Genomic DNA, 25,117 nt, shown 5'->3' on the forward strand with positions numbered 1-25,117 from the left:
CGGGAGCAGGTGGCAGGGCGCTTGCACGTGTAACGCTACGCCCAGATGGCCATTTTGTTAATGCTATCCAAGATGCCCAGAGGGAGACTGCCGAACTTCACCCAAGGCTATGTGAGGCTGCTGGCCTCCCTAATTGTGGAGGCTGAACGGCACCTTTACTTCAGCCCATGGCACCCGCGGGACCAGGACCGGACCGACGAGGCCTGGTGGGCGCTCAGGGCCCAATTCAATGCCCAGGCTTCCTACCCGAGGGAGGTAAGTTCGGAGGCCTATGTTCTTTGTTATCTTCTAGCACGCAGGAAAAAAAACAAGTAAAATTACATTCACTATTTTGGAGGTTGTTTTGTATTGCTGTGGGTGACAAAAGGAAAACAGACACTTCACTTGTTAGACTTGTTTGTTTTGAAATAATTTTTGCCTCAAAAGCAAAGTAAACTTTTTATTTCAACTTGTGTTTCCTATTTCTATTGTATTCCCACCAGGTTGAGGCATTGAAAAAGTGGGTGAGGCGCATCCGGAGGGAGGAGCCTGAGTACCTGCAGGCCCACCACAGAGCGGAAGGTATGTGCTCTTAGCAATTGTCATGGTTGACCTGCAAGCGGCAAGGTCTTCTTTACAAATGCCATGAAGAAATTTAACATTTCTACCATTCTCGATCGTTGTATGCGCAGCTGTGACAATTTTTATATTTCTGTTTTCAGAGAGCACCACGGAAGACACTTCAAGCAGCGAAGAATACGCTCCTCCTGGAGAACACCACGGTAAGCCTTTAATAGCATCAGCATAGTTAAAGTATGTGGATGTTTAATGCCATTTGGCCCGCCTATGAAATGTGCATTTGTAAATGTCATACTCTCTGTAATGCTAGAAGTTATGTTCCTGTTTAAAATGTTGCTAAGTTCTCCCTCCTACTGTTGTGGATGTTTGCCTGTGTGACAGCAGTAACGCTTTCTCTTTTTCTCTTTTCAGACACATCGGCAGAGGATGCCATGGAGGACGCAGCAACATCCCGCATGTCCCCTGAGCCTGTCATTGTGCCCCCCCCCCCCGTAAATGAGACCCCCCCCCCCGTGATTGAGCCACCACCCATAATTAATCCACCCCATCAATCAGCCCCCCCCCCCCCAGTTATTTTTCCACCCCACCTGCCCCACCTGCCATGGGAGACGAGGAGGACATCATCGTTGACGTTGTCGGTCCTGTCTCTCCTGGGATGCTAGGGGCGGGTCGACAGCCGGAGGGCGGCGCAGCAGCCGGGGAAGGGCCCTCAGCCCTTGAGGGGTGCCTGGACGCTATGCTGCTCCTCCTGGCGCAGATGACCCACGGCCTGGCGGTCCAGGAGGGAATGGCAGTGCAGGCGGTGACCATCCTGCACGATCTGCGCCGTGGCCAGCAGGAGACAATCGAGCTCCTGCGCACAATGGCAGGAGCTCAGTCCCTGCTCGTCATGGCGCGGGCTCCTGCAGGACGGGCACCGCCTGAGGAACATCAATGACGATGATCCTCCTCCTCCCCTTTTTTTTCCCCATGCCCTCCCGTACAAAAATGGTTAATAATTTCCCAAAATTTTGTAAATAGTTCAAATACTTAAATATATTTATTTTTGCTTTAAAAAATTGGTACAAGTTTCATTTCAACTATTTATTGCATTTAACTTGTGTGTGATAAACTGTGACGATAATCAAGAACAGGATGACTGCCAAGGATGAGGGGCACATGCAGAGCATACAGACGGATACAAAGGGAAAATCAACCAAACAGAAGAGGAGCACATGGAATACAAAGGGAAAAATCAACCAGACAGAAGAGGGGCACATGGAATACAAAGGGAAAATCAACCAGACAGAAGAGGAGAACATGGAATACAAAGGGAAAATCAACCGGACAGAAGAGGAGCACATGCAGAGCTTACAGACGTCCGTAAATGCAGCAGGGCCTCGAATCATGGACGCCCGGATAGAGGTGGGAATGTCCATGAACGGATGCCCCAACCTTGGACGTCCGGCCGGGCGCTCAAGGCAGCGGCCATGGACGTTGGAAGGCAGCAGGGCCTCGGATCATGGACGCCCAGATAGAGGCAGGAACGTCCATGAACGGAAGCCCCGACCTTGGACGTCCGGCCAGGCGCTCAAAGCAGCGGCCATGGACGTTGGAAGGCAGCGTTCCCCTCTTTCCGGGCGTCCATGCTCGGAGGCCCCGACCTTCAAAGATGCCCGGACGTCCTTGCACGTCCTTAAGCGCCCAGACGTGGAAGGTTGGGGGTGGCCTCCGAACAAGGACGTCCGGATGCTCAGGGCAGCAGCCCCAGTGTCCATGCGGGGTCTGTAGAAAAGAACCATCCACTTACCTGATGGAATGACATTTGAAATGACAGGTATTGTGCCAGCGCCCCCTGGATACTGTATAGGCGCTGTATACCGCTCTATACAGTAAAATGGATTGCGAACGCCTACCGCTTAATAGGCACACTTTGGACGCTCGTTTGCCGCCACTTGGATTTGCGACTAATTTGAATACTGAATCGAGCGGCTTGTGAAACAAAATGTGCGCGCGTCAAAACGCACGGGCGCCCGGCACTGCCGCACTTTTTTTTACGCGTCCGTACTGTATCGGCCCTGTTAGGTAGGAATGAGGGGTCAGTCCACAGGGACACTTTATGGAGGTGAAATTGGAGATACGGTGCATAGTGTACCAGGGCCTGGAGTTCGCTCACTCGTCTTGCAGACGTAATGGCAATAGAAGAGCAACCTTCCACGTGAGGTATTTAATATGCGAGGATTCCCTAGGTTCAAATGGTGGCAGCATTAACTGCTCCAGTACAAGAATGAGATCCCAGGCCACTGGTGGCTTAGATGTCGGGGGCCTAAGATGACAGAGGCCCCTAATGAATCGTGTAACCAGTGGGTGATTGGAGATTGGGTGATCTTGGTGTTGTTTGTGGTAGGCTGCAATGGCACTGAGGTGGTTTTTAAGCGAAGTTGTCGCCAGCCCCGCCCTATACAGTGTGTGTAGGTATACCAGGAGGGTTTCTGGTGAGCAGCCGAATGGGTCCAAGTGGTGTTGTGTACACCAGGCCAAGTATCGCTTCCATTTCAACTGGTAATTTAGTCTGGTAGAGGGTTTTCTGGTGGCAATAAGGATGTCTTGAGCCTCTTGGGAAATTCCTTTTTCCCTTAGTAATGCCCATTCAATTTCCATGCCGTTAGATGTCGCGAGTTCCGCATCGGGTGCAGGAGGGAGCCCTCTTCTTGGGATAGTAGGTCGCTCCTGTATTCCAGTGAAATGGGTGGTTTGATCGACAAATGGAGCACATAAGCATACTAGGTTTGCCTAGGCCACGCTGGAGTAATTAGGATTAGTTTCACTACGTCCTGTATGCACCTCTGAATCGTGCAACTAAGGAGCAGAATCAGAGGAAAGGAATACAGCAGTCCCTCCAACCAAGGAAGCAGAAAGGCATCTTGCGCTGTGCAGAGTGGTCTGGGGAACACCGAGCAGAAACGTGGCACCTTCCTGTTCTGCTCCGTGGCAAAGAGGTCTATGGTCGGAAACCCCCACTGGCCAAAGATGTGGTTGGCCACCTGTTGATGTAGTGACCACTCATGAGGGTGGAATAGTCGGCTCAATTTATCCGCTAGATTGTTGTCGATTCCCGGTAGGTATGTTGCTTGTAGAAGGATTCAATGGCGGGCTGTCCATTCTAAGATGAGGATCGCTTCTCTGCAGATGCTCCATGAACTGGACCCTCCTTGTTTGTTGATGTAGGCTACTTGGTTGTCTGTATATATGATGACCTTTTTCTCTTGTAAATGAGTGACAAAAGTCCGAAGGGCATTCCTGATGGCCCTCAACTCCAGGAGGTTGAATTGGTAGGATTGCTCTCAAGGGGACCATTGACCTTGTGCTTGCAGGTGGTCCAGATGGGCACCCCATCCCTTGTGGGATGCATCTGTCATGAGAACTGTGTTGTGGGATAGCGGGTGGAACAACGAGCCCGTGAGTGTATGGGTTTTTAGCCACCAGTTTAAGTCCTTGATCATTTCATGAGTCAGTGAGACTATTTGGGATAGCGAGTGACGGAATTGTGACCACTGTCTTTTCAGGCCCCACTGAAGCCAACACATGTGCAGTCGGATGTGGGGGGACTGTGTGAATGGCCACAGCCATATGACCCAAGATGGTGAGTATTTGACGGGCGATCGGTTTCGCGGTGGAGCAAAGTTCTTTTGCCAGCCAGCAAAGCTCCAGTCTCTGATCCAGGGGAGGAAGGCCCTGACCTAGGATGTGCTGAGTTGCACACCAATGACCTGTAGGTTTTGTGAGGATTGAAAGCTGGATTTCTCGTAGTTTATTTATTTATTTATTTAAAAGTTTTTTTATACCACACATATGGGCACTTGCGTGTCCGTCTAGGTGGTTTACAAATTTACATACATAATAATGACAAAAGAAAATTTACATACGTATTAAAAACAAAATAAAATTCATTAGGTAGGCAGATATCATTGAGTTAGATTCAGATATTGTATTTGTAAGCATCGTTAAATAAAAAGGTTTTTAGCATCTTTTTAAATTCGTTGCGGTTGGGTGTCATCCGGATAGAGTCAGGTATAGAGTTCCACAGGATTGGACCAATAACTGAGAATGCTCTTTTCCTTGTTGATGATCAGCCTTAGTTCCTGAAGACAGGTGATGGTTTGAAGGAGGTGGCACTGTAGAGTCCTCGGGACAGAGGCTACTAGAAGCCAGTCATCGAGGTAAGGAAACAACTGGATTCCTTGTTTCCTGAGGTGGGCCACCACCACTGCCATGCACTTTGTTAAAACCCAGGGAGCGGGTGACAGGCCAAAAGGGAGAACCTTGCATTAGTAGTGCTGGCCACTGAATTGGAAGCACAGGTATCGCTATGAGGAAAGGTGCATTGGGATGTGCCCATAGACATCCTTCAGGTCCAGGAAGCACATCCAATCATTGGGTTGAAGAAGAGGAAGAATGGTCTTGAGGGAAATCATCTTAAACTTTTCTCGGACCAGAAACTTGTTTAACTCTCTTAGATCCAAGATCGGACGAAGTCCCCCAGATTTCTTGGGAATTAGGAAATAGGGGGAGTAGAAACCCATATTCCAGAGAGATTTGGGCAGAAGTTGGATTGCGTTCAGAAGCTGAAGAGCAGTGATTTCTTCCACTAACTGTAGAGGGTTGTTTTACACTCCCCCGATGGTTGTATATCTGGGTAGGGGGGGGGTCTAGATTTGAAATGTAGTGGATAACAGTGCTGGACGATCTCCAAAACCCAACAATCGGTGGTGATTTTTGACCAGGTGTTGTAGAAAGATGATATCCTAACTCACACTGCAGTAGGGGGTGGTGATCCCATTAAGCTCAAAATGTCGGTGGGGCCTTCGGGTGGCAGGGCATTGCTGCTCCTGCTGTTGCTGGGATCTAGGTTTGCCCCATCATTTTTGCGGTTGCGACTGCTATCATTGTAGCGGAAAGGTGGGTGGACAGTAAGGAGGGTAGGCCCGGTAAGGCTGTCTCTAATACGGTTGTCTACGGAATGGAAAGAAGTACCGTCGGGTGAATGAGGTCTGGTCCGTCAGGTTGGTTAGGGATTCAACTGCCACGCTTCATTCTTTTAATTGGGAAACCATTTCCTGTAACCTGTTACCAAACAAATTGTCTCCTCTGCAGGGGAGGTTGGCTAGCTTCTCATGAACATCTTCGTGAATCGGAGTGGCTCATAGCCATGCCAAGCATCGTGCAGCAATCGCGTATGCCGATGCTCTAGGCAACATCTCGAACGCTTCATATATTGTGTACAGGACATGGCATATACCTTCCTCCATGTCCTGGATGGGTTACGGTGGGGGAACTGAAGGACCAGAATCTGTAATAAGCCCTTTTATCAATTGTAGGCATTCATACAAGTATTGAAAAATATAAAATTGGTGCTGGTGGATCCGAGCACCTAACATGGCAGATTGGAAAGATCACCTTGCAAACTCATCTAGGTAGCGATGGTCTTTCCCTGGTGGTGTGTTGGAATGTAATCTTGTCTTTTTTGCACATTTCATGGCCGATTCGACCACTATAGATGCATGTGGTAGTTGTGCTGGGGTGTAGAGTGGCAAATGTTTTATGCGGAACTTTAAATCTGTCTTCTGGGAAACAAGCGCCATGGCGAATGGTGTTTCCCAAGATTTTTCCAGGACCGTATCCAGCACCTGGTGAGATGGGACAGCTGTTGGTTCCGGCAGAAGTTCAAAAATCTTTAGAATGCCCAAAGTTTCTGCTTTTGGATCTGGGAGCTTGTGGATCTCAATGTGCAGGGTGGAGCCCAAATTTTTCAATGAACTTGGGATATGACAGATCCTCTGGGGGGGAGTAGGGTTCCTAGGGTTTTTCTGCAGGGTCAGAAGGGTACCCCGTGGATGATCCCGGTGAGGAATGCGGAGAGTCTAGTTGTGGGGACAACTTTGGCGAGAACCGGGGGAAGGGTGAGGTATCACCATCCCCTGGTGGCTGTCTTGGTATCGGTGATGCTCCCTTCGGTGAGAGACAGGGAGAGTGTCCGCACGACAGTGTTGGAGAGAGACGCGAGCTGAGTGGGCTTGGTTGTGGATAGGAGTAGCCCGTCTGGAGAGTGGAGAAGAAACCTGTGAGGGCAGCAGAAATCTGTGTCATGGCTTGCTGGGCGATGTCTGGTAGTGGGGGAGGCAGACTAGGTAGATGACTCCATCACCACTTATGTGGTACCACTGCTAGAAGAATATTAGAATTTGGTGCCTGTGGGCATTGCGGTTGAGGGCGTTCATCTCCTAGGGTCCTGTTCCTCTTTATGTAAGGGTTTTTGGAGCTGGTGCAGGTACGATGGCGTCGGGCTGTGCACAAAGATGTTAGTGGCATTTGCCGTGGAGGAGGGTCCAGGGTGTCTGGTGGTATTGAGGTGAGTGCCGCAGCTCACAGAACCTTGTCCGCAAGCTGCAAAATGTAAGATATAGTCATCTTTATTTATAGAACTGAACAATATTTTAGCAATAATATTCTCTAGTACAGTGTTTTTCAAATTTTCAAAACCAAGGAACACGTATTAACAAAAATGTTGTGTGGCACTCCAACCTCCACAGAGTAGGCAGCTTGGATATGGAGAGGACTTGTATGGTGAAAAGATGAGCTAGGGAAGCACTGAAAGCCCTATTTCAATGCTGCTTCCTTGACTTTTAGTCACAATTTGGCTCTGCAGTCATACAAAAAGGTGTCTTGCTTTGTGGCCCCTTCCTGCATCTCCTTCTGCAAAGCTCTGCTTCACTATCTCCAGTCCCTGCTGTCTTTTAATCTGGCTCCATTGACCTTCTGCCCCAGCTTCTCATTCTGCAGTTGTTCCTGCTCACTCCATTCCTCACTGTCTGTGGCCTCCTTCCCTACCCTCAGCTCTTTACTATGTCTGGATGGACCATATACGTCTTTATCTGTTGTCATTAACTATGTCACTATGTGCTTCTCCCTCTCTCTCGTTCTCTCAGTTCCTTGCCATGAGCAGACCATCCCACTTTTGGATTCAAGCTCCCTCTATATACAAGTGCAGGAGTAGGCAGATATCTGTTCAGAGTGGGTATGTAACTTGATTAGTTACCTTGACTGCCAGAACTCCACCACTGTTGCTGCTCTCAAAAGTCAGACTGAGTTGCATCCAGTGCTCAGTGCATTTTCTCCCTATCTTATTCAGCTTTGGATAAGAAAAAGCATGGAAGGACTCAAAAAAGGAGGCTTAGGAGGGGGAAGAACATAAGAACATAAGAAAATGCCATACTGGGTCAGACCAAGGGTCCATCAAGCTCAGCATCCTGTTTCCAACAGTGGCCAATCCAGGCCATAAGAACCTGGCAAGTACCCAAAAACTAAGTCCATTCCATGTTACCATTGCTAATGGCAGTGGCTATTCTCTAAGTGAACTTAATAGCAGGTAATGGACTTCTCCTCCAAGAACTTATCCAATCTTTTTTTAAACACCGCTATACTAACTGCACTAACCACATCCTCTGGCAACAAATTCCAGAGTTTAATTGTGCGTTGAGTAAAAAAGAACTTTCTCCGATTAGTTTTAAATGTGCCCCATGCTAACTTCATGGAGTGCCCCCTAGTCTTTTTGCTATCCGAAAGAGTAAATAACCGATTCACATCTACCAGTTCTAGAACTCACATAATTTTAAACATTTCTATCATATCCCCCCTCAGCAGTCTCTTCTCCAAGCTGAAAAGTCCTAACCTCTTTAGTCTTTCCTCATAGGGGAGCTGTTCCATTCCCCTTATCAATTTGGTAGCCCTTCTCTGTACCTTCTCCATCGCAAATATATCTTTTTTGAGATGCAGCGACTAGAACTGTACACAGTATCCAAGGTGCGGTCTCACCATGGAGCGATACAGAGGCATTATGACATTTTCCATTTTATTCACCATTCCTTTTCTAATAATTCCCAACATTGTTTGCTTTTTTGACTGCCACAGCACACTGAACCAACGATTTCAATGTGTTATCCACTATGACGCCTAGATCTCTTTCTTGGGTTGTAGCACCTAATATGGAACCCAACATTGTGTAATTATAGCATGGGTTATTTTTCCCTATATGCATCACCTTGCACTTATCCACATTAAATTTCATCTGCCATTTGGATGCCCAATTTTCCAGTCTCGCAAGGTCTTCCTGCAATTTATCACAATCTGCCTGTGATTTAACTACTCTGAACAGTTTTGTGTCATCTGCAAATTTGATGATCTCACTCGTATTTCTTTCCAGATCATTTATAAATATATTGAAAAGTAAGGGTCCCAATACAGATCCCTGAGGCACTCCACTGTCCACTCCCTTCCACTGAGAAAATTGTCCATTTAATCCTACTCTCTGTTTCCTGTCTTTTAGCCAGTTTGCAATCCACGAAAGGACATCGCCACCTATCCCATGACTTTTTACTTTTCCTAGAAGCCTCTCATGAGGAACTTTGTCAAACGCCTTCTGAAAATCCAAGTATACTACATCTACCGGTTCACCTTTATCCACGTGTTTATTAACTCCTTCAAAAAAGTGAAGCAGATTTGTGAGGCAAGACTTGCCCAGGGTAAAGCCATGCTGACTTTGTTCCATTAAACCATGTCTTTCTATATGTTCTGTGATTTAATGTTTAGAACACTATCCACTATTTTTCCTGGCACTGAAGTCAGGCTAACCAGTCTGTAGTTTCCCGGATCTCCCCTGGAGCCCTTTTTAAATATGGGGGTTACATTTGCTATCCTCCAGTCTTTAGGTACAATGGATGATTTTAATGATAGGTTACAAATTTTTACTAATAGGTCTGAAATTTCATTTTTTAGTTCCTTCAGAACTCTGGGGTGTATACCATCCGGTCCAGGTGATTTACTACTCTTAAGTTTGTCAATCAGGCCTACCACGTCTTCTAGGTTCACCGTGATTTGATTCAATCCATCTGAATCATTACCCATGAAAACCTTCTCCATTACGGGTACCTCCCCAACATCCTCTTCAGTAAACACCGAAGCAAAGAAATCATTTAATCTTTCCGCGATGGCCTTATCTTCTCTAAGTGCCCCTTTAACCCCTCGATCATCTAACGGTCCAACTGACTCCCTCACAGGCTTTCTGCTTCGGATATATGTAAAAAAGATTTTACTATGAGTTTTTGCCTCTACAGCCAACTTCTTTTCAAATTCTCTCTTAGCCTGTCTTATCAATGTCTTACATTTAGCTTGCCAACGTTTATGCTTTATCCTATTTTCTTCTGTTGGATCCTTCTTCCAATTTTAGAATGAAGATCTTTTGGCTAAAATAGCTTCTTTCACCTCCCCTTTTAACCATGCCGGTAATCGTTTTGCCTTCTTTCCACCTTTCTTAATGTGTGGAATACATCTAGACTGTGCTTCTAGAATGGTATTTTTTTTTTTTTAACAATGACCACGCCTCTTGGACATTTTTTACTTTTGTAGCTGCTCCTTTCAGTTTTTTTCTAACACTTTTTCTCATTTTATCAGTTTCCCTTTTGAATGTTTAGCACGAGAGCCTTGGATTTGCACACTGTGTTGTTCCAGGCCGTGTGTGCTGCACAAAGCAAAGCCTAGCTGTTCATGCCCTTTATGCTGCCCATTAATTCCCCACTATAGGCACGCATGTAGCTATTGCAAGATGCTGAGATCAGAGCCCTGGCACTGGTCTGGACCTGAGAATCAAATAGTGGTGATTTTCTCATGGAACATCTGAACAGGTCTATTGGTACACCAGAATATCATGGCACACTGATTGGGAAATACTGCCCTAGTACCATTTCCTGTTGTGTTAGGTCCTACAGCAGTAAGGACCTGTGAGCAGTATTGCATAGGGAGTGTGACTGAGGCCATCAGCTTTAAACCAGAAGGCACATTATAGCACTTCCTTTCCCACTTCCTACTCTCATGCTGGGCATGCAGTGGTCCTGCTTGCTCAGCCTGACAACATTTCCATCTATTCACAACCTAACACCCAGTTTTGTAGTGTTTTAGTATTATATATTAGTCTATAACAGTGGTTCTCATCCCAGTCCTCAGGACACACCTAGCCAGTCAGGTTGTCAAGATATACACAATGAATATGCATGAGATAGATTTGCATGCACTGCCCCCATTGGAATACAAATATATTTTATGCATATTTATTGTGGATAGCCTGAAAACCTGACTAGGTGTGTCCCGAGAACTGAAGTATTTGACTGAGAATTTGCTGCCAGAGGATATGGTTAGTGCAGTTAGTATAGCTGGGTTTTAAAAAGATTTGGATAAGTTCTTGGAGGAGAAATCCATTAACTGCTATTAATCAAGCTGACTTAGGGAATAGCCGCTGCTATTACTGGCATCAAGTAGCATGGGATCTACTTAGTGTTTGGCTATTTGTCGGGTACTTGTAGCCTGGATTGGCCACTGTTGGAAACAGGATGCTGGGCTTCATGGCCCTTGGTCTGACCCAGTATGGCAATTTCTTAAGTTCCTATGAGAACCTCTGATCTATACTGTATAGACTCAACAGGTCCTGTGTATGCAAGTAGCATATAGGAGATCCATATTCAGTCACTGTCTGGATAGTAAAATAAGCCGGATAAACTTTTTCGGCTAACTTTGGAAGTATAGTCAATAGTGCAGCCAGACTACTGAATATAGCCAGCTATCTTAAAGTTAGCTAGCTAAACTTATCCAGCTAATTTCAGGACAGCTAAGTTATCCGGCTAACTTTGAATATCGGAGTTAGCCAAATAACCTAGCTGGCTAGCTCCACTCCTCCCAGTTATGCCCCTAACTTATCAGGCTAAACTCTAGCTGGCTAACTTAACCAGCTAAAATGCTAAAATATTCATTTAGCTGGATAACTTCTGAGTTATCTGTCTAAATGCTTCTGAATATGGACCTCAAAACATTTATAGGAGGGTCAGTCCTACATATGCAAGCAGCATACACAAAATATATATGGGAGGGTAAATCTTTATTGGTATATTAAATAAATACTTCCATTCGGTGTTCACTAAAGACAATGTTGGAGAAGTACCATTGCTGGTTGGCAAGAGTATGGATGTGAGTGGGGGAAGATACCCAATTTAGAGAAGGGAGTTTTTGGGTGGAAGTAGCAAAAACTGAAAGTGAACAAGGTCATGTGGTTGGATGAGGTACACACCAGCATAAGGGAGCTCAGAGAAGTTCTGGGGAATCTGCTTGAGGACTTGTTCTATAGATCCCTGGAGACTAGAGTAGTGCTGTAAAATTGTAGAAGTGCGGTTGTGGACCCACTTCATAAAAGTGGTAGCAGGGACGAGACTGGAAACTACAGGCCGGTTAGCCTTACCTCTGTGGTGGAAAAATTAATTGAGATGCTGCTAAGGAAAAGGATAATCTACAATCAACTAAGCCACAGATCTAAGGTAAAATGGTTTTAGCAGAAGGTCCTGGCAAACAAATCTGATTGATTTTTTTGAATGGGTGACTACAGAACTGGATCAAACAAGAGCACTTGTGGTTTACTTTCAATGAGGCTTTTTATAAGGTCTTGCAAAGGAGGCTGAGGAATAAAATGAGAAGTTTTGGAGTGGGTTCCAAGGTGGTGGAATGGATTACAAATTGACAAAGAGAAGTAGTAAATGAAATCTACTCTGAAGAGAGAAGCGTGATAAAGTTTGCTTTCGGTAAATGGTGTTTTCCATAGATAACAGGATGAATTAGCCATGATCTGTGGGCAACATCATCTGGTAGCACCGAATAGAATAGCTTCTTCAAGCTAGTAAAGCTTTGAACTCTATTAAGTATGTGTGGGAGTACCGGCATGGGCATTGCCCTAGAATCTCCTCAATCTATTACCAAGCTAGAAGGAAAATATGCTGTCAGGGAGGAGATCAGTCATCTCATGGCTAATTCATCCTGCTATCTATTGAAAATACCCCTTACAGTAAACAAACTTGCTTTTTTCTGTTGATAAGCAGGGGTAAATTAGCCATTATCTGTTGGAAATCCCAAGCTGAGTATTGCAGTGGAGTGTTTGTACCAAGCAACCTGGACTCTATCATGGATAACAGGCTATTTTTGTATGAAATAGTATAACAGAGCTTTTGCTACTGCACTGTCTGCGTAAGCCATGGAATGAAAACAGTAATATGAGGCGAAAGTGTGCACTGATTATAAGGTAGCTGCTTTACAAATGTCTTCACTTGGATCCTCTCTAAGTGTGCAATGGATGAAGCTGTTGCTTGTACCAGCTGCTGTATAGCAATGCTGAATAAAGTTTGTAATCCAATTAGCAAGAATTATTTTTGTCATGCTGGATCAAAGTCTGTTTGGATCATATGAGAAGAAAAGTTGGAATGATTTCCTGAAGGGTTTCATACATTGTTTGCTGTATGTCAAAGCTCTTTTACAGTCCATTGTAAGCATGAGGTTTTGGAAAGAATGTAGGAATTACTATGGACTTGTTTAGATGAAGCGCAGATACCACTTTTGGTAGGAATTTTGAATGATTTCTGCGTACCACCCTATTATGGAAAAATTGCATGTAAAGGGGGTAGTGAACTAGTACTTGTAATTTGCTTACTCATCTTGTGAAAGTGCTACTAAGACGACAAACTTCCATGTTAGATATTTCAATGGAGCAGTCAAGGGGCTCAAATGGGGTTTGGATTAAGACGATTAAGAACTACATTTTTTTCTTTTTTTCAATTGAAAATTTATTGATATCGTAAAACAACAACAACAACGGGAGCCTGGACACCCAGGGCTCCCAAACCTCCTTTTCCTTTCCATACCCCAGATCATAACCATAACATAGAATGCAAATAGTAACCATAGCACCACAAAATGAAAATAGCATACTGCATGCTGAATTGGATGCAAATGGCCGCAACCATTTATTAGATGCCCTAACATGGTTATCTAATTGGGGTGGGGAGTCCTGCACGCCTACCTATGTTTCCCTGCAGGGGCTATGCTACTAGTTGTGTACTTGCACATCCGTCCAAGTGGTATGTTTCGGGGTCTCGCTCCCACGAGCCCCAATAGGTATGGATGGGGAGAACGTCCCAGAAGAGCCCAGAGTATGCCGCCACACAGCAGGCCTACCAAAAGCCCCTCTGTCACATTCCAGTCTGTGAATATGTCAAGGCCAAATCCCTGGGCCTGACATCTCCCTCTCTTGCTGTCTGCTGCACAGGTGTGGTCCGGTCCTAGCCACCTTCTTCCATAAATGGCACCTCCCTACCCCCATTATCTCTTGCTGTCTCTATGACATCCCTCCTGTTCTCGGTCACCCCTTTCATAGGGATCTCCTCACGAGCAAGGCCAGGGTGGAACAGTCTGTTAGGCGCATAAGGAGTCCCCCCAGACAGGCTATGACTCATGCATCCATGTTGCGGATTGTCTTCTGTATGGCCTGTAAAAACAGGTCGCTGGCTCATATCTAAAAGATGTACTCTGTCCTTTGCATACACTTCAGAACAGTTTACATCTACTTATTCATGCCACAAGTATATGCCACCAAACTGTTGCAGTGTCTTGGCCACTTGATTCAACTTGGTGCAGTGCCACCCCCACCAACAGCTGCCTAGTATCCATCGTTGGGACGATTTCTGACCAGAAAATTTTGGTGCCCGGCCACTCCACTGCTAACAGACTTAGGTCATCTCTGATGTTGTTCAATAAGATCAGGCCTGTCCCATTCCCCAAATCGTTCTTGCCCAGATGTTTGATGATCAGGTCTGGTGCCCTCAATCCCACTTCACCTGATCGAAGAAGGGTACATAGTTGATTCCAGAGCATGCTCCTTCTCCCCAGCCATTTAACTGCTCATCCTTTTCCCGACAGTCCAAAGTCCAAGTGAAAATTTCCCTTGTATGGCCGTCTACTGTGGAGCGTATGTAGATAATTCGTCACAGCCTTAATTGGACATGTTACTAGACCCAGTACTGTTGTCAATGTAATGGTTTGCCCTTGCGCTTCTTGGTCAGTTTTCAAATGCCTTAACCGCAGAATCATCTTGTCCCCACTGATGTTGACATCCAATGCGAGAAGCCCCCTAAACTCCACACCCTTCCAAGATAATGCTGTGAATAAGCCAACTTGCAATGCATCAAAAAAATGCTAGCATAAAAGCAGCCCGAAACAGCATGGTCTCAAACCAGTCAGTGGCTATGCCTGGTACAGCGCAACAAATTTGAAGCAGCAGCTCATGCATCAGCAGCCCCCGTGTGTCATGGCATGGTAGCTCCTCTGTCGTATAAAAAAGATTTACGATCCAAACAAAAATAAACTCCCAGCCTAATCTCAGCTGTGGGAGGACCTGGTTGTTAAACATCTCCATCGAGTAACTGTTAATTTGGCTTTTACTTGGAAGAGAAAAAAAAATGATATGCAACACTTCATTTTTCATTATATTTATTAGAGATAAAATCCTACATGGCTATGGCACAGTTGCTCTATTCATCCGCTCACTTCCCCTGCCACCCGCCCCCCAGGGCTCATCCCTAATATCTTTCATTAAAGGGGCATGTAACCAATTAATGCTTTATTCCCTGATGACAAACATTCTTACATCTCATCAGTGTTCTTATTGATATAATTTGTCCTATCCCAGACCTAATTTAGGGTCTGCTACCCATCATTTAACTAAGTCCAAATATTTAAACAATGCCCATTTTTCATATATACTAGGTGTCATCAATTTTATCATGCTAGATGTCAGTTGCAAAGATGCAACATTGTATAATCCATCCTGCAAGTTAGCACGTAGCCCACTCCATATTTTGACTACAAGATGTTCAAAATTCTAACAGTACATTCATTAATTGAGATAACAGCAACTCAGAACAATAACATGCTTGCTAAGCTCTCCAAAATATTAAATGTTTCTTTTTCTTATAAATCCACTATGCTTCTCTATATAGTCAATCCATCAAATATAGAGACCTTTAAGAACCCAGAACATTTTTTTTTTACTTAAATTCCACACCTCCCTGGCCCAGGTCTGTATTATTCATTTTACTGCAAAGTATTGCGTTTCTGTCCTACCATGCTTGAGTTTCATAAAGAATGTTAGGGCTGTGAGGTGCAAGCGAACCATGCTCCTTGATAGACCTTGTTGTTCTGCCTGTACAATGTAGAAGATCAGTAGATCTTCCAAACCCTCTCCCCAGTCCAGCCATGATCATACAAGAATGCCATCACCTTGTCATAGTTTCAGGTGTAGGCATTCCACATGGAGGGAGTAAGTGATCACCATAGCATTTCTGAAGGACCATAACTATTCCAGGACTTTCTGTCCAACAGTCTCCGCCTGTGGCATCTGCCTCCAGAATAGGGCTCACTTGCAACGAGAAAGAGAGTCCACTATCTCATTGGGAGCCCCAGGAACATATTTAGCTCACACCAAAATATTTCTAAGCAGGCAACATAAAACAAGTTCCCTTAGAAGCTCTGACACCAGGAGGCACTTAGATGTCTGCTTGTTTAGTTGAGTATACTGCAGAGGCATTGTCGTACTACAAGAATACTTGATGGCATTTCAATGCCTCACCCCATATATGAACAGTGACCACGATGGGGAAAGAGCTTGAGGAAGGCAATATTCCTGGTTAACCCACTGTGTACCCACTCGGTTAGCCAGTGGGCCGTGCACCATGCCCCCCTAAATTAAATGCTGAAGCTAATGCCCCCTGATGTGTCAGAGTGCAGCTGCAGGTCATTATTACTGATTGGCCAAGGAAAACATGCTGAAACACTATTAAAGTCCTCTAAAAACTTCTACCAAATGAAGAGGTCCTCTCTCAGGAGTTTGATGATTCACAAGCAGTGATGTTCATGGATCAGCTCCACAGTGGCTCGAATTATTTTTCGCGCATTATCATCTTTTCTGTATTGTGGCTTAGTGAATGAAGCTGTATGTTTGAACCTGAAGCAGTGGATGGTAAAGTGACTTGCTCAGGGTCAAAAGGAGTAGAAGTGGTATTTGAACCCTGGTACGCAACCCGCTACTCTAACCACTAGGCTATTTTTCCACTTGACTTCTGGTTGGAGCACCCAAGGCATGAACATGAGAGGGACTCCCACTGAGGGAACAAATCAACCTCTCTTGCCCAGAATAACTGAAGGATGCTCTCCTTGTCACTAGCTGCTAGTGAGGCAAAGAGAATCTTTACCGATTCCATTATCTGATCTATACACTGCTGTGTCTCTCACCAGGAGTTGGGGGAAGAGACATCCTCTTTTCAGAAAGAGTATAGTATAGTTCCTAGTAGGCTTCAGTAGGGAACTCCCTCCTGGATCAAATGAATTGGTGGATGTATGGAGACCAGAAGCACCATAGAGCATTTCGGATCTGGAGTTTCCAAACAAAGTCCTTGCTAAAGGAGATGGGATAGAGATAAGGATGTAGATATGGAGAGATAAACAGTAAGTGCAATGAATCAGCCTCAGGACCTCTCAATGACTGATCCTGCCTCAAATACATTGACAGGGCGAGGACCAGTGCTGGGGTATGGGTCTAATTTTAAATGCATTGATGGGGCAAACAGTTGTGTCAGCTGAACTGAGGCTCAATGTGTTGATAGAGACATGGGGCCAGAGGGGTGGTACGTCGATAGCGTTGAGGGCTGGCTGTCAAAAGGAGGAGTGATCCTGACCTCAACTCCGGTGTTTCTGACACATGATATTTTTTTCTTATATATTGATGATTCCCACGGGTCCTGTGAATGGCTTATGGACCATTGTAAGCAGCACTTCAGCTCCGTGCTAGACTCCAACGGAGCGGAAGATCTGGAAACCAGTACCTCAGAAGGGGGACCCTTGCTCAAGGAGCTCCTATTCAGCTCGGCATGGAGGGAGCCTGAGGAGGCCCCGGTTCAAGTGAAAGAATGACTCCAAATTTTCACTGATCTGCAAAATTCTTTTGTCAGGGAAAAAAGTTATTTCCCAGTCTTGAACCCTGGTCTGTTCATTCGAAGGTGAGTGCTTTGTGCACAGAGCCACAAAATGACTCAGAGAAAGCCAACCTTAGACTAAAGTTAGCCTCCTATGTAGCCTCACTGCTGAGGATCTGGATTGGTCTTCAGGAGTTTCAAAAGAAGTGCTAGGATACCTGGAGGGATGTTCCCAGCATTAAGACAGTCTGGAGGCCAAAATAAAGTGTTAGATCCAGGAGACTTGTGAGCTCTTGCCTTGTGTTTTAATGTTTTGCTGTGCTACCAGTATTGTGCCTTGTCTGCAAGCAGAAGTCATGTCTTAAATAATGCTGTGTACTACTACAAGAGGATTTGTGTGTAAAGACTCAAGGCTGTAAACCCAGACTAGACATTGGTCTTGCCCTACTGTGAGTTATGGTTAAGTTTGCCAAAAGTATAAATCAGGAAATGCTGTTTCTCTTGTATGGCCCCATTTCTTTGGAATGATTTACCACCTGGATTACTACATGTCAGATTACAAATCGTTCCATAAACAACTGAAGGGCTACCTATTTAAAGAAGCTTTTATGTCTTTATAAGGAAGCTGATCATAATTGATGATTGTGGGCAGCCTATGTAACTGATCAATATATTTTTGTTTCTGTTTATTATGTATGTTATGTGTGATTTTGTGTTTGTATATTGTTCATATATGTTTATTTCATTCTTTTAATTCTTTTATTTGTTGTCATTATATTGTAATCCGCCCAGAACAGAGATTCTGGTAATTGGGTGGAACAGATATTAATATGAATAAAAAATAATAAAATCATCATTGAGAATTCCCTTGCTAGTATTCTGCAGAGGCCTACAGAGCTCGATATTTTTTCATCTCCTAGGCCCTGTTTTGTGGGACCTTGGTGACATCTGGCTGCAGTCATAGCAGTTTGTAGTATTGTGGACTGGCCCCAGACATTCATAACAAATATTGCTGCTGTCGGTTTTGGACATTTTGTCGCCTCACTTGCAATCCCTTAAGCCACTTACGTGGCTTCTTGGAGCCAGGCATTCCATAATTTTTTTTTAAATCTTAAAATATTTTCTGTAGCACTAAAAAGGGCTGTTGAGAGGCAGCCAAGGAAGCCAAGGCAGCAAGGCAACTCAAAGTGAGTTTAAGAAGAAAATAAATTATAAAGTATCAAGTAGATTAGAGAGAGAAGGTACATATAATGCAGAAGCTTGGACAAAAAAAGACCAAGGTGCTCACCAGGCATGGCACACACGAGAAATCCTGCACATGCTTAGCAGAGCAAAAGCTCTATGAGCATTAAGGGTCCATTCGGCACAGTTGGATGATATAACCCATGTGTCATGGTTCATTTAGCCCAGCTTGTCAACAAAGAAACTGAGGCTGCCCTTATGAGATGAAAGAATTTTATTTGAAGTATTTTACATTACATTTCAAATTGACTATCCCTATCCTTCTCCAAAAAAGAACCGAGAGTAGCTTACAACACATCACATTACAAATTCTGAGTGAAGGGACATGTAGATTATCTCAGGTTCTAATGGGATCCCTATTTTTAATCATTAGAGCACTTTGTAGAAATTTCTATGAATATTCACTTCCAAGGAAAGTTAAACTTGAATATTTATACAAGAAGTAGACACCAAGTTGTTGAAACAGCACAAGTCAAACTCCAAATTCAAAATTCAACCTTTTTTTTTTATGCTACCATGTGTCTATAAGTGTATTTATTGTACTTTGATGTTAACTACTTTGAGTCATTACGAAAAAAGAGAGTTACATATCATAGAATAGAATAACATGATGTACTTCCAATTAAAAAACATTTTGGCTCATCTCATGTCTCCCAATAGGTCAATAAAACTTTTTCCAGCATGTATGAAACATTTATGTCAGATCCTCATTTGCTTACCTCGCACCTTAGTGCATTTTAAAATAACTAATGCCAAGACAATATTAGTGCCAGCATATTTGGAGTCTGATGGCAGTAGCAGAATATAGTCAATTATGATTTCACTAAGTTTCAGATAAAAAAAAAATCCTAAAAAATATAAAATCAAACTGTACACTACATCAATAAACCACTACAAGGTGGTACTAAAAGTTCAACATTAATCTGTCCCATTCCTATAGTGCTTTGATGATGTATATTCTTTTTTTGTATTGCTTCAATGACAGACATTAAAATTAAGAGCGGCTTTAAAAATTTTGTTTTTACTTACCTGCTGCACAAGTTGCTAAATATTTTTCACTTTTGCAGACTTGTTTTGCAATGAGATGTGTGCAATTCTCATATTTCTGAGGAAAGAAAAGCAAATGAAAATACTACTTATCATAAAAATAATTGTCTTAAAACAGTTAACAGGGTAAGTGAAGCTGTTTAGCTATTCAAGTGTTCTCTGAAGATCGCAGTTCAACAGTGATCAAGTGGATCAAGTAATTGTGCTCTGCACTGAACAGGCAGATACTTCTAGAGTTTTCTAGAAAGGTCTAAAGGCTTTTAAAGCAGGGGTGGCTCAAGGCAATCTGCTGCCTGAGGTAAAGGATGAGATGGCACTCCTCCTCCCCCTCCCTCCAAGATATGGCACAAGTCAAATCAACAAGAGGGCGAAGAAGGGAGTTCCTCTGTAGATTGGCCCTTTCAATGATTCAAAATTCTGCGGAAGGGGGGGGGGGGGGGGGGGGAGGGTTCAGAGTTCCCAGAGAAGTGGCAAACAGAGTGTCAGTGATATTTCTAGGAAACTGGCTACCCTGCCATTCTCTCAGAAATCCCAAGACTTGCCTCACTTTCCTCAGCATTTGCCCCCTGGAGAACTGGTAGATGGGTGAATGGTGGGGGTCTGTGTGTGGTGAACCTTACAGACTTGTGTGCCGCCCCCCCCCCTCGCCACACAATTAAAAGTTATGCATTTATAATAACAGATTTGACATGAGAAAGGACATACAAAGAATAATATTCTGAGATAAAAATATCAAAAAAAAAATATATATATATATTTTTACATGCACTGCTGAGGTGCCATTCAGAAAACCCTGGAAAAAGACATATGGTATAAGGCCTTTTATAAAGTGTGTTGGGCTTGGCCCCCAGAAAGCCATGAGTAAACTGAACTACAAATAAGTAAGCCTCCCATACCAAAACAGCGCTAAGTGCCAGCATGAAAACAGTAACAACACTAGCTATGAAAAGGCAACACTGCAAATATTACACCAAGCCTAAAATACTAACACACCTGATATTAGAAAAACTGAACAAGTTAAGATATAGATCCCTACAAAGAAACTACATGCACCTACAGAAACTATGCAGAAAACTCATCACAATCACACATGCAAAATATAGACAGACCCTCAGCAAATACAGAATAAAGCGATCGTAAAGTATAAATAAAAATGTGCAAACAAAAACTGAACTACAAAAATAAGTTTTCTTATTTTTGTTTGTGTTTTCCATAGAAAGCAAGATGAATTAGTCATGATCCGTGGATTACATCATCCAGCAGCACCAAACAGACTCGCCTCTCCAAACTAGTAGAGCTTTGAGCTCTACTGAGCATCTAAGAAAGTTGCCACATGAGCATTGCCTCAGAAGTCTCATCATTCTATTTCAAAGCTAACTAACCACACAGTTGACTCTCCAGGGAGAAGGGCAAGGATCTCATGGCTAATTCATCCTCCTGTTGCGTCCAGTCGCAGACGGCTGCGACCGCTCTGCTTTACCTCTTTTTCTCCTCTTTCACTCTCTTTGGGCAAGATGGCTGCCTCCGGTGCCTCGGCGTTTCCAAACCAGCATGGGCAACCCATCTGCCATGCTCACTCCCGTGGCCTCCTAGGGCGCGAGCTCGCACATCTCCTACGCTCAAATACACGTCATGGCGGGAACCTCGGGGGCGGCCCCACCGCATGACGTCAGTACCTCCGGGTATATCTAGCCTTCACTTCCGCTACCACCTTGAGTTAGCAAGGACTTCGGTTTTAGCTACTCTGACCGCTCTAAGCTGCACACTTAGACGCTGCTTTCACTCTAAGGGCCTCGCTCCTGTAGAAGCTCTAGATACCTGCTCCTCGGGGGTCTCTCGCTTCCAACTACCTTTCAGGGTTCTCTCTAAAACAACCGCTCCTCGGGGGTCTCTCTCTCGTGTACATTCCAGGATATAGGACCATCGGGTACTCACTGCTCGAGGGCCTACCAGCCATTATATTCTGCACAATGGACCTTCGGTCCCAACTTTTCACCATCAGGAAGACGCCATCATTCCTGTGAGTACCTCTACGATCCAGTGCTCCAGCTCCACCCACCAGCCGCGGCGGCTCCCGCCTATTGTGATCATCTGGGTAAGACTTCACATCTGAGTCTGTTGAACGTACGGGCACTTCTTGGATCAGTGCCTTACCTTCCTGCTTTCACCATCTATCTACAGCAGTACAATAAAGCCTCTATCCATACTGTGTCTGCTATCTGAGTTCAGCCTATCGCAGTGGTTTCCCAAGGGGCCCCTCCCCATGGGCGGAGTCATCTCCATTGCGACCAAAGGTCCACTATGCCACAAACACAACACCTATCTACAGAAAAAGCAAAATTGCTTACCTTGTAATAGGTGTTATCCCAGGACAGCAGGATGTAGTCCTCATGAAACCCACCCGCCACCCCGCGATAGGGCTCCGTCAGTGATGTCACCCATATGTGAGGACTAGCATCCTGCTTGTCCTGGGATAACATTGTTTACGGTAAGCAAATTTGCTTTTTCTGTCAACAAGAATGCTGAATTAACCATGATCTATGGGGGTTCCCAAGCTGAGGGCTGCAGTGGAGTGTTTACTAAGTAAGTAACACGGACTTCACCATAAATGGTGTTATCCCAGGACAGCAGGATGTAGTCCTCACATATGGGTCACTGGACGGAGCCCTGTCACAGAAAACATTTGACTGGCACACTGAGCATGTCATTATCCCTCGAGGTAAACAACACCCAGGGGGTGTTATAAAATTATCCTCTATCTTTCTAATCAGTACATATACACAGAGAATAAATTGTACATACAATCTTTAAATACAATATGTATATAAACTTTATTAATATCGCAAAATCTATGACATTCTATCTAAACAATTAAAAACTGACTAACCACAAAACCACATCCAAACACTCACATTCATACCACTTTAAAACCTATAGCACCTGAAAACATAGTGACCTAAAAATACATTTATTGCTTTATACAAATGTTTTTTTACATCAATATTTTTCAACACCTTATAACAAATAATGTCAATAGCGATTATACAATATATATTCACTCCCCCCTTATGAGTCTATCTGAAATTCTTATCCAAGCTTCTCGAATCAGATCTTTGTTTCACCCTCTACTGGGGTGAAACAAAGATCTTTGTCGGACAGAAGGAACATGACCGTTCTTCATGAAGGAGATTAGAAGAGAATTACTTACTGTATCGCGCGGGCATACCTAATAGGGCCATCAACATGCATTTGCATGTTGAGGGCGCTATTAGGTGCCGCAGGTTGGACGCGCATTTTCCTCCCCTTACTGAATACGGGGTAAGGGAAAACGCACATCCTACTGTATCAGCCTGAAAATTATCCTGTTCGGATTGAAAAGTTATTAACAATGTAATCTGTGCCCGTATTTCCACTTGAGATTCCTCTAAAAACAGTGTCAAATTTTGAAAATCTATGGCATTCCCTGATAAATTATTGAGCTCATTTTTTAACTACCAGTACAGTATCTGGTGGAATTAATTTTTAAGCAACAGGATGTACTACACACTTCGGTATTTCCTAAAGAAACTGATCAAAATAGCTTTTTGAGACTCCAAAGTTTTCATTCCTCTGCATTTAAAAAGGGACTCACAGTATATGTCAATTTTTCACATTAGTCACAGTTTAAGTATCAATTATATCTCTTGGCTCTCTGGTTTATCTGCTGTGAAAACTGCATATTGCCTGCCTTATATTCAGACCCTGACATGCTTCTACAGTATTGGATTAGTCAATTTTGTCATAAACAGTATGTGTCCTCCCCCATTCTGACAAATCAGTATTGATTGCCCAGAGTATAGGCCACCATATTTCATTCAATGTAGTTGTTCTTTACTTCATGTGGGGAGAACTTCCAAACCTATTAAGTCCCAGTTGAGGTAACATTGCAGCCGATTGAATCCCCACAAAAAATATAACCCCACTGTTAAACATTATCCACAATCTCATTATAAATTTGAGGATCTTTATTGATCTGTTATTGAAGAAGTATTACAATGTAACAAGCTGGCAATCTGCCTTCAATATTGAATTTCAAAGAGCGAAGATGGATCTTTCGTCTGGACACAGTGTCACCTAAAGAATTTAATGAAAATATTGAATGGTTTCTTTCATGATTTTTTTTTTTTTTTTTTGGAGGGACCATGGAAGTGATTTGATTTTCACATTCCACTGGTTTTCACATATCATTTCAGGTTTTTTATGTGGAATTGTTTGTTTTCATATTGGAATATGTAGGATTAGAAATGCTAGCTCTGATTGGGTATTATTCTTTTAAGGGACGGAGCCCGAATAACCAATTCGTTTGCTAATTTGCTTCATCCCCAATCAGTGATTCGAGGATGTCTGATGTATTAGTATTGGAAAGTTCAACATTTACTGTGATCGCCATTTTTCTTTTTGGGAGCATTGAGCTGAAGAGCACTTTGAAAAACAGAACTATTATATTGTATGCACTTCCTGCTAAGTGCAATTATTCCTGAGTTTTGAGAGTTAACAAATGATATAGGTTTCATATTTTAATAGAAATATGGACCTCCCTTTGTTTGGTAAGGTTAATGCCCTGAAGAAGTAAAACGAAACACGTTCATGTGACGGGCACTCTTCTTACAGCAGTGATTGAAGATAAAAAGAAAAGATATCAAAAGATTCATGGGTTGGTTCACACTAAACTAAGTGTCTTTCTCTTGTTTTAATTAAATTATTTTTATATGCAATAAAAAATATGATTTAAAAAAATTTAAAATGAGACCAATGATTACAATTTAAATGCTGGTAATTCCTATGAGGCAAATAATGTGCTGACTGGAACGTATACTAGCGAACATAAATGTGGCTCAAAAATATGAAGGTCTCAGCAGTTGATAGTTTGATGGTTTGTCAACTGTTCATTCTGTTCAGATCCAAAATATACTTCTAATGTTTAAACTGGATACATCTTCGGCCCTCACTGTCTCTTGCAGCAGGATCCATCACCAATGCTTGCCCATCTAGGGTTTACAATGGTCTCACAGCTCTTTGTTCCCATGGTGAGTGCCTTTTCGCCCCAAAAGGGTATCAGGCATAAAAATCTCTCTCTTCTCTAAATTAGAAGGACCTAATGGCAGGGAATGCACAATGAGGTGTCACTTCTAAATGAAACTCCATCTGGGTGAAGCTGGGAGACCTCACCAGAGTGTAAAACAAACATTCTCACTATTTTAAGGCTTCCTCAGACTGATCCCAAAGTGTCTTAAAATGGCTGGGCTAAATAGTGTTGAGGCATCCAACCACAGCAACCAGGTAGGAGGGACTGAGAGGGATGGATGTTTCTTTATAATAGTGTGTTCTGTACAGGGACAGTGACATCTGGTGGCCATCTGGGG

At 43.7% G+C, this 25,117-nt stretch overlaps 1 protein-coding gene across 4 annotated transcripts in view; it reads right to left on the reverse strand.

The window, feature by feature from the left end:
- The window catches only part of SLF1 (SMC5-SMC6 complex localization factor 1), a 358,950-nt gene that overhangs the window by 290,717 nt on the left and 43,116 nt on the right, over positions 1–25,117 (reverse strand). For 3 of the 4 annotated variants that reach the window (XM_029573230.1, XM_029573211.1, XM_029573221.1), the window contains exon 3: positions 19,698–19,773. The exons of the other annotated variant lie outside the window; for it this stretch is intronic. In XM_029573230.1, coding sequence (XP_029429090.1) covers positions 19,698–19,773 — 76 coding nt within the window. The remainder of the gene's footprint in view (positions 1–19,697; positions 19,774–25,117) is intronic. 4 annotated transcript variants of the gene reach the window in all.

The sequence above is a fragment of the Rhinatrema bivittatum genome, chromosome 1 (genome assembly GCF_901001135.1).
Source record: "Rhinatrema bivittatum chromosome 1, aRhiBiv1.1, whole genome shotgun sequence".
Classification (NCBI taxonomy): domain Eukaryota; kingdom Metazoa; phylum Chordata; class Amphibia; order Gymnophiona; family Rhinatrematidae; genus Rhinatrema; species Rhinatrema bivittatum.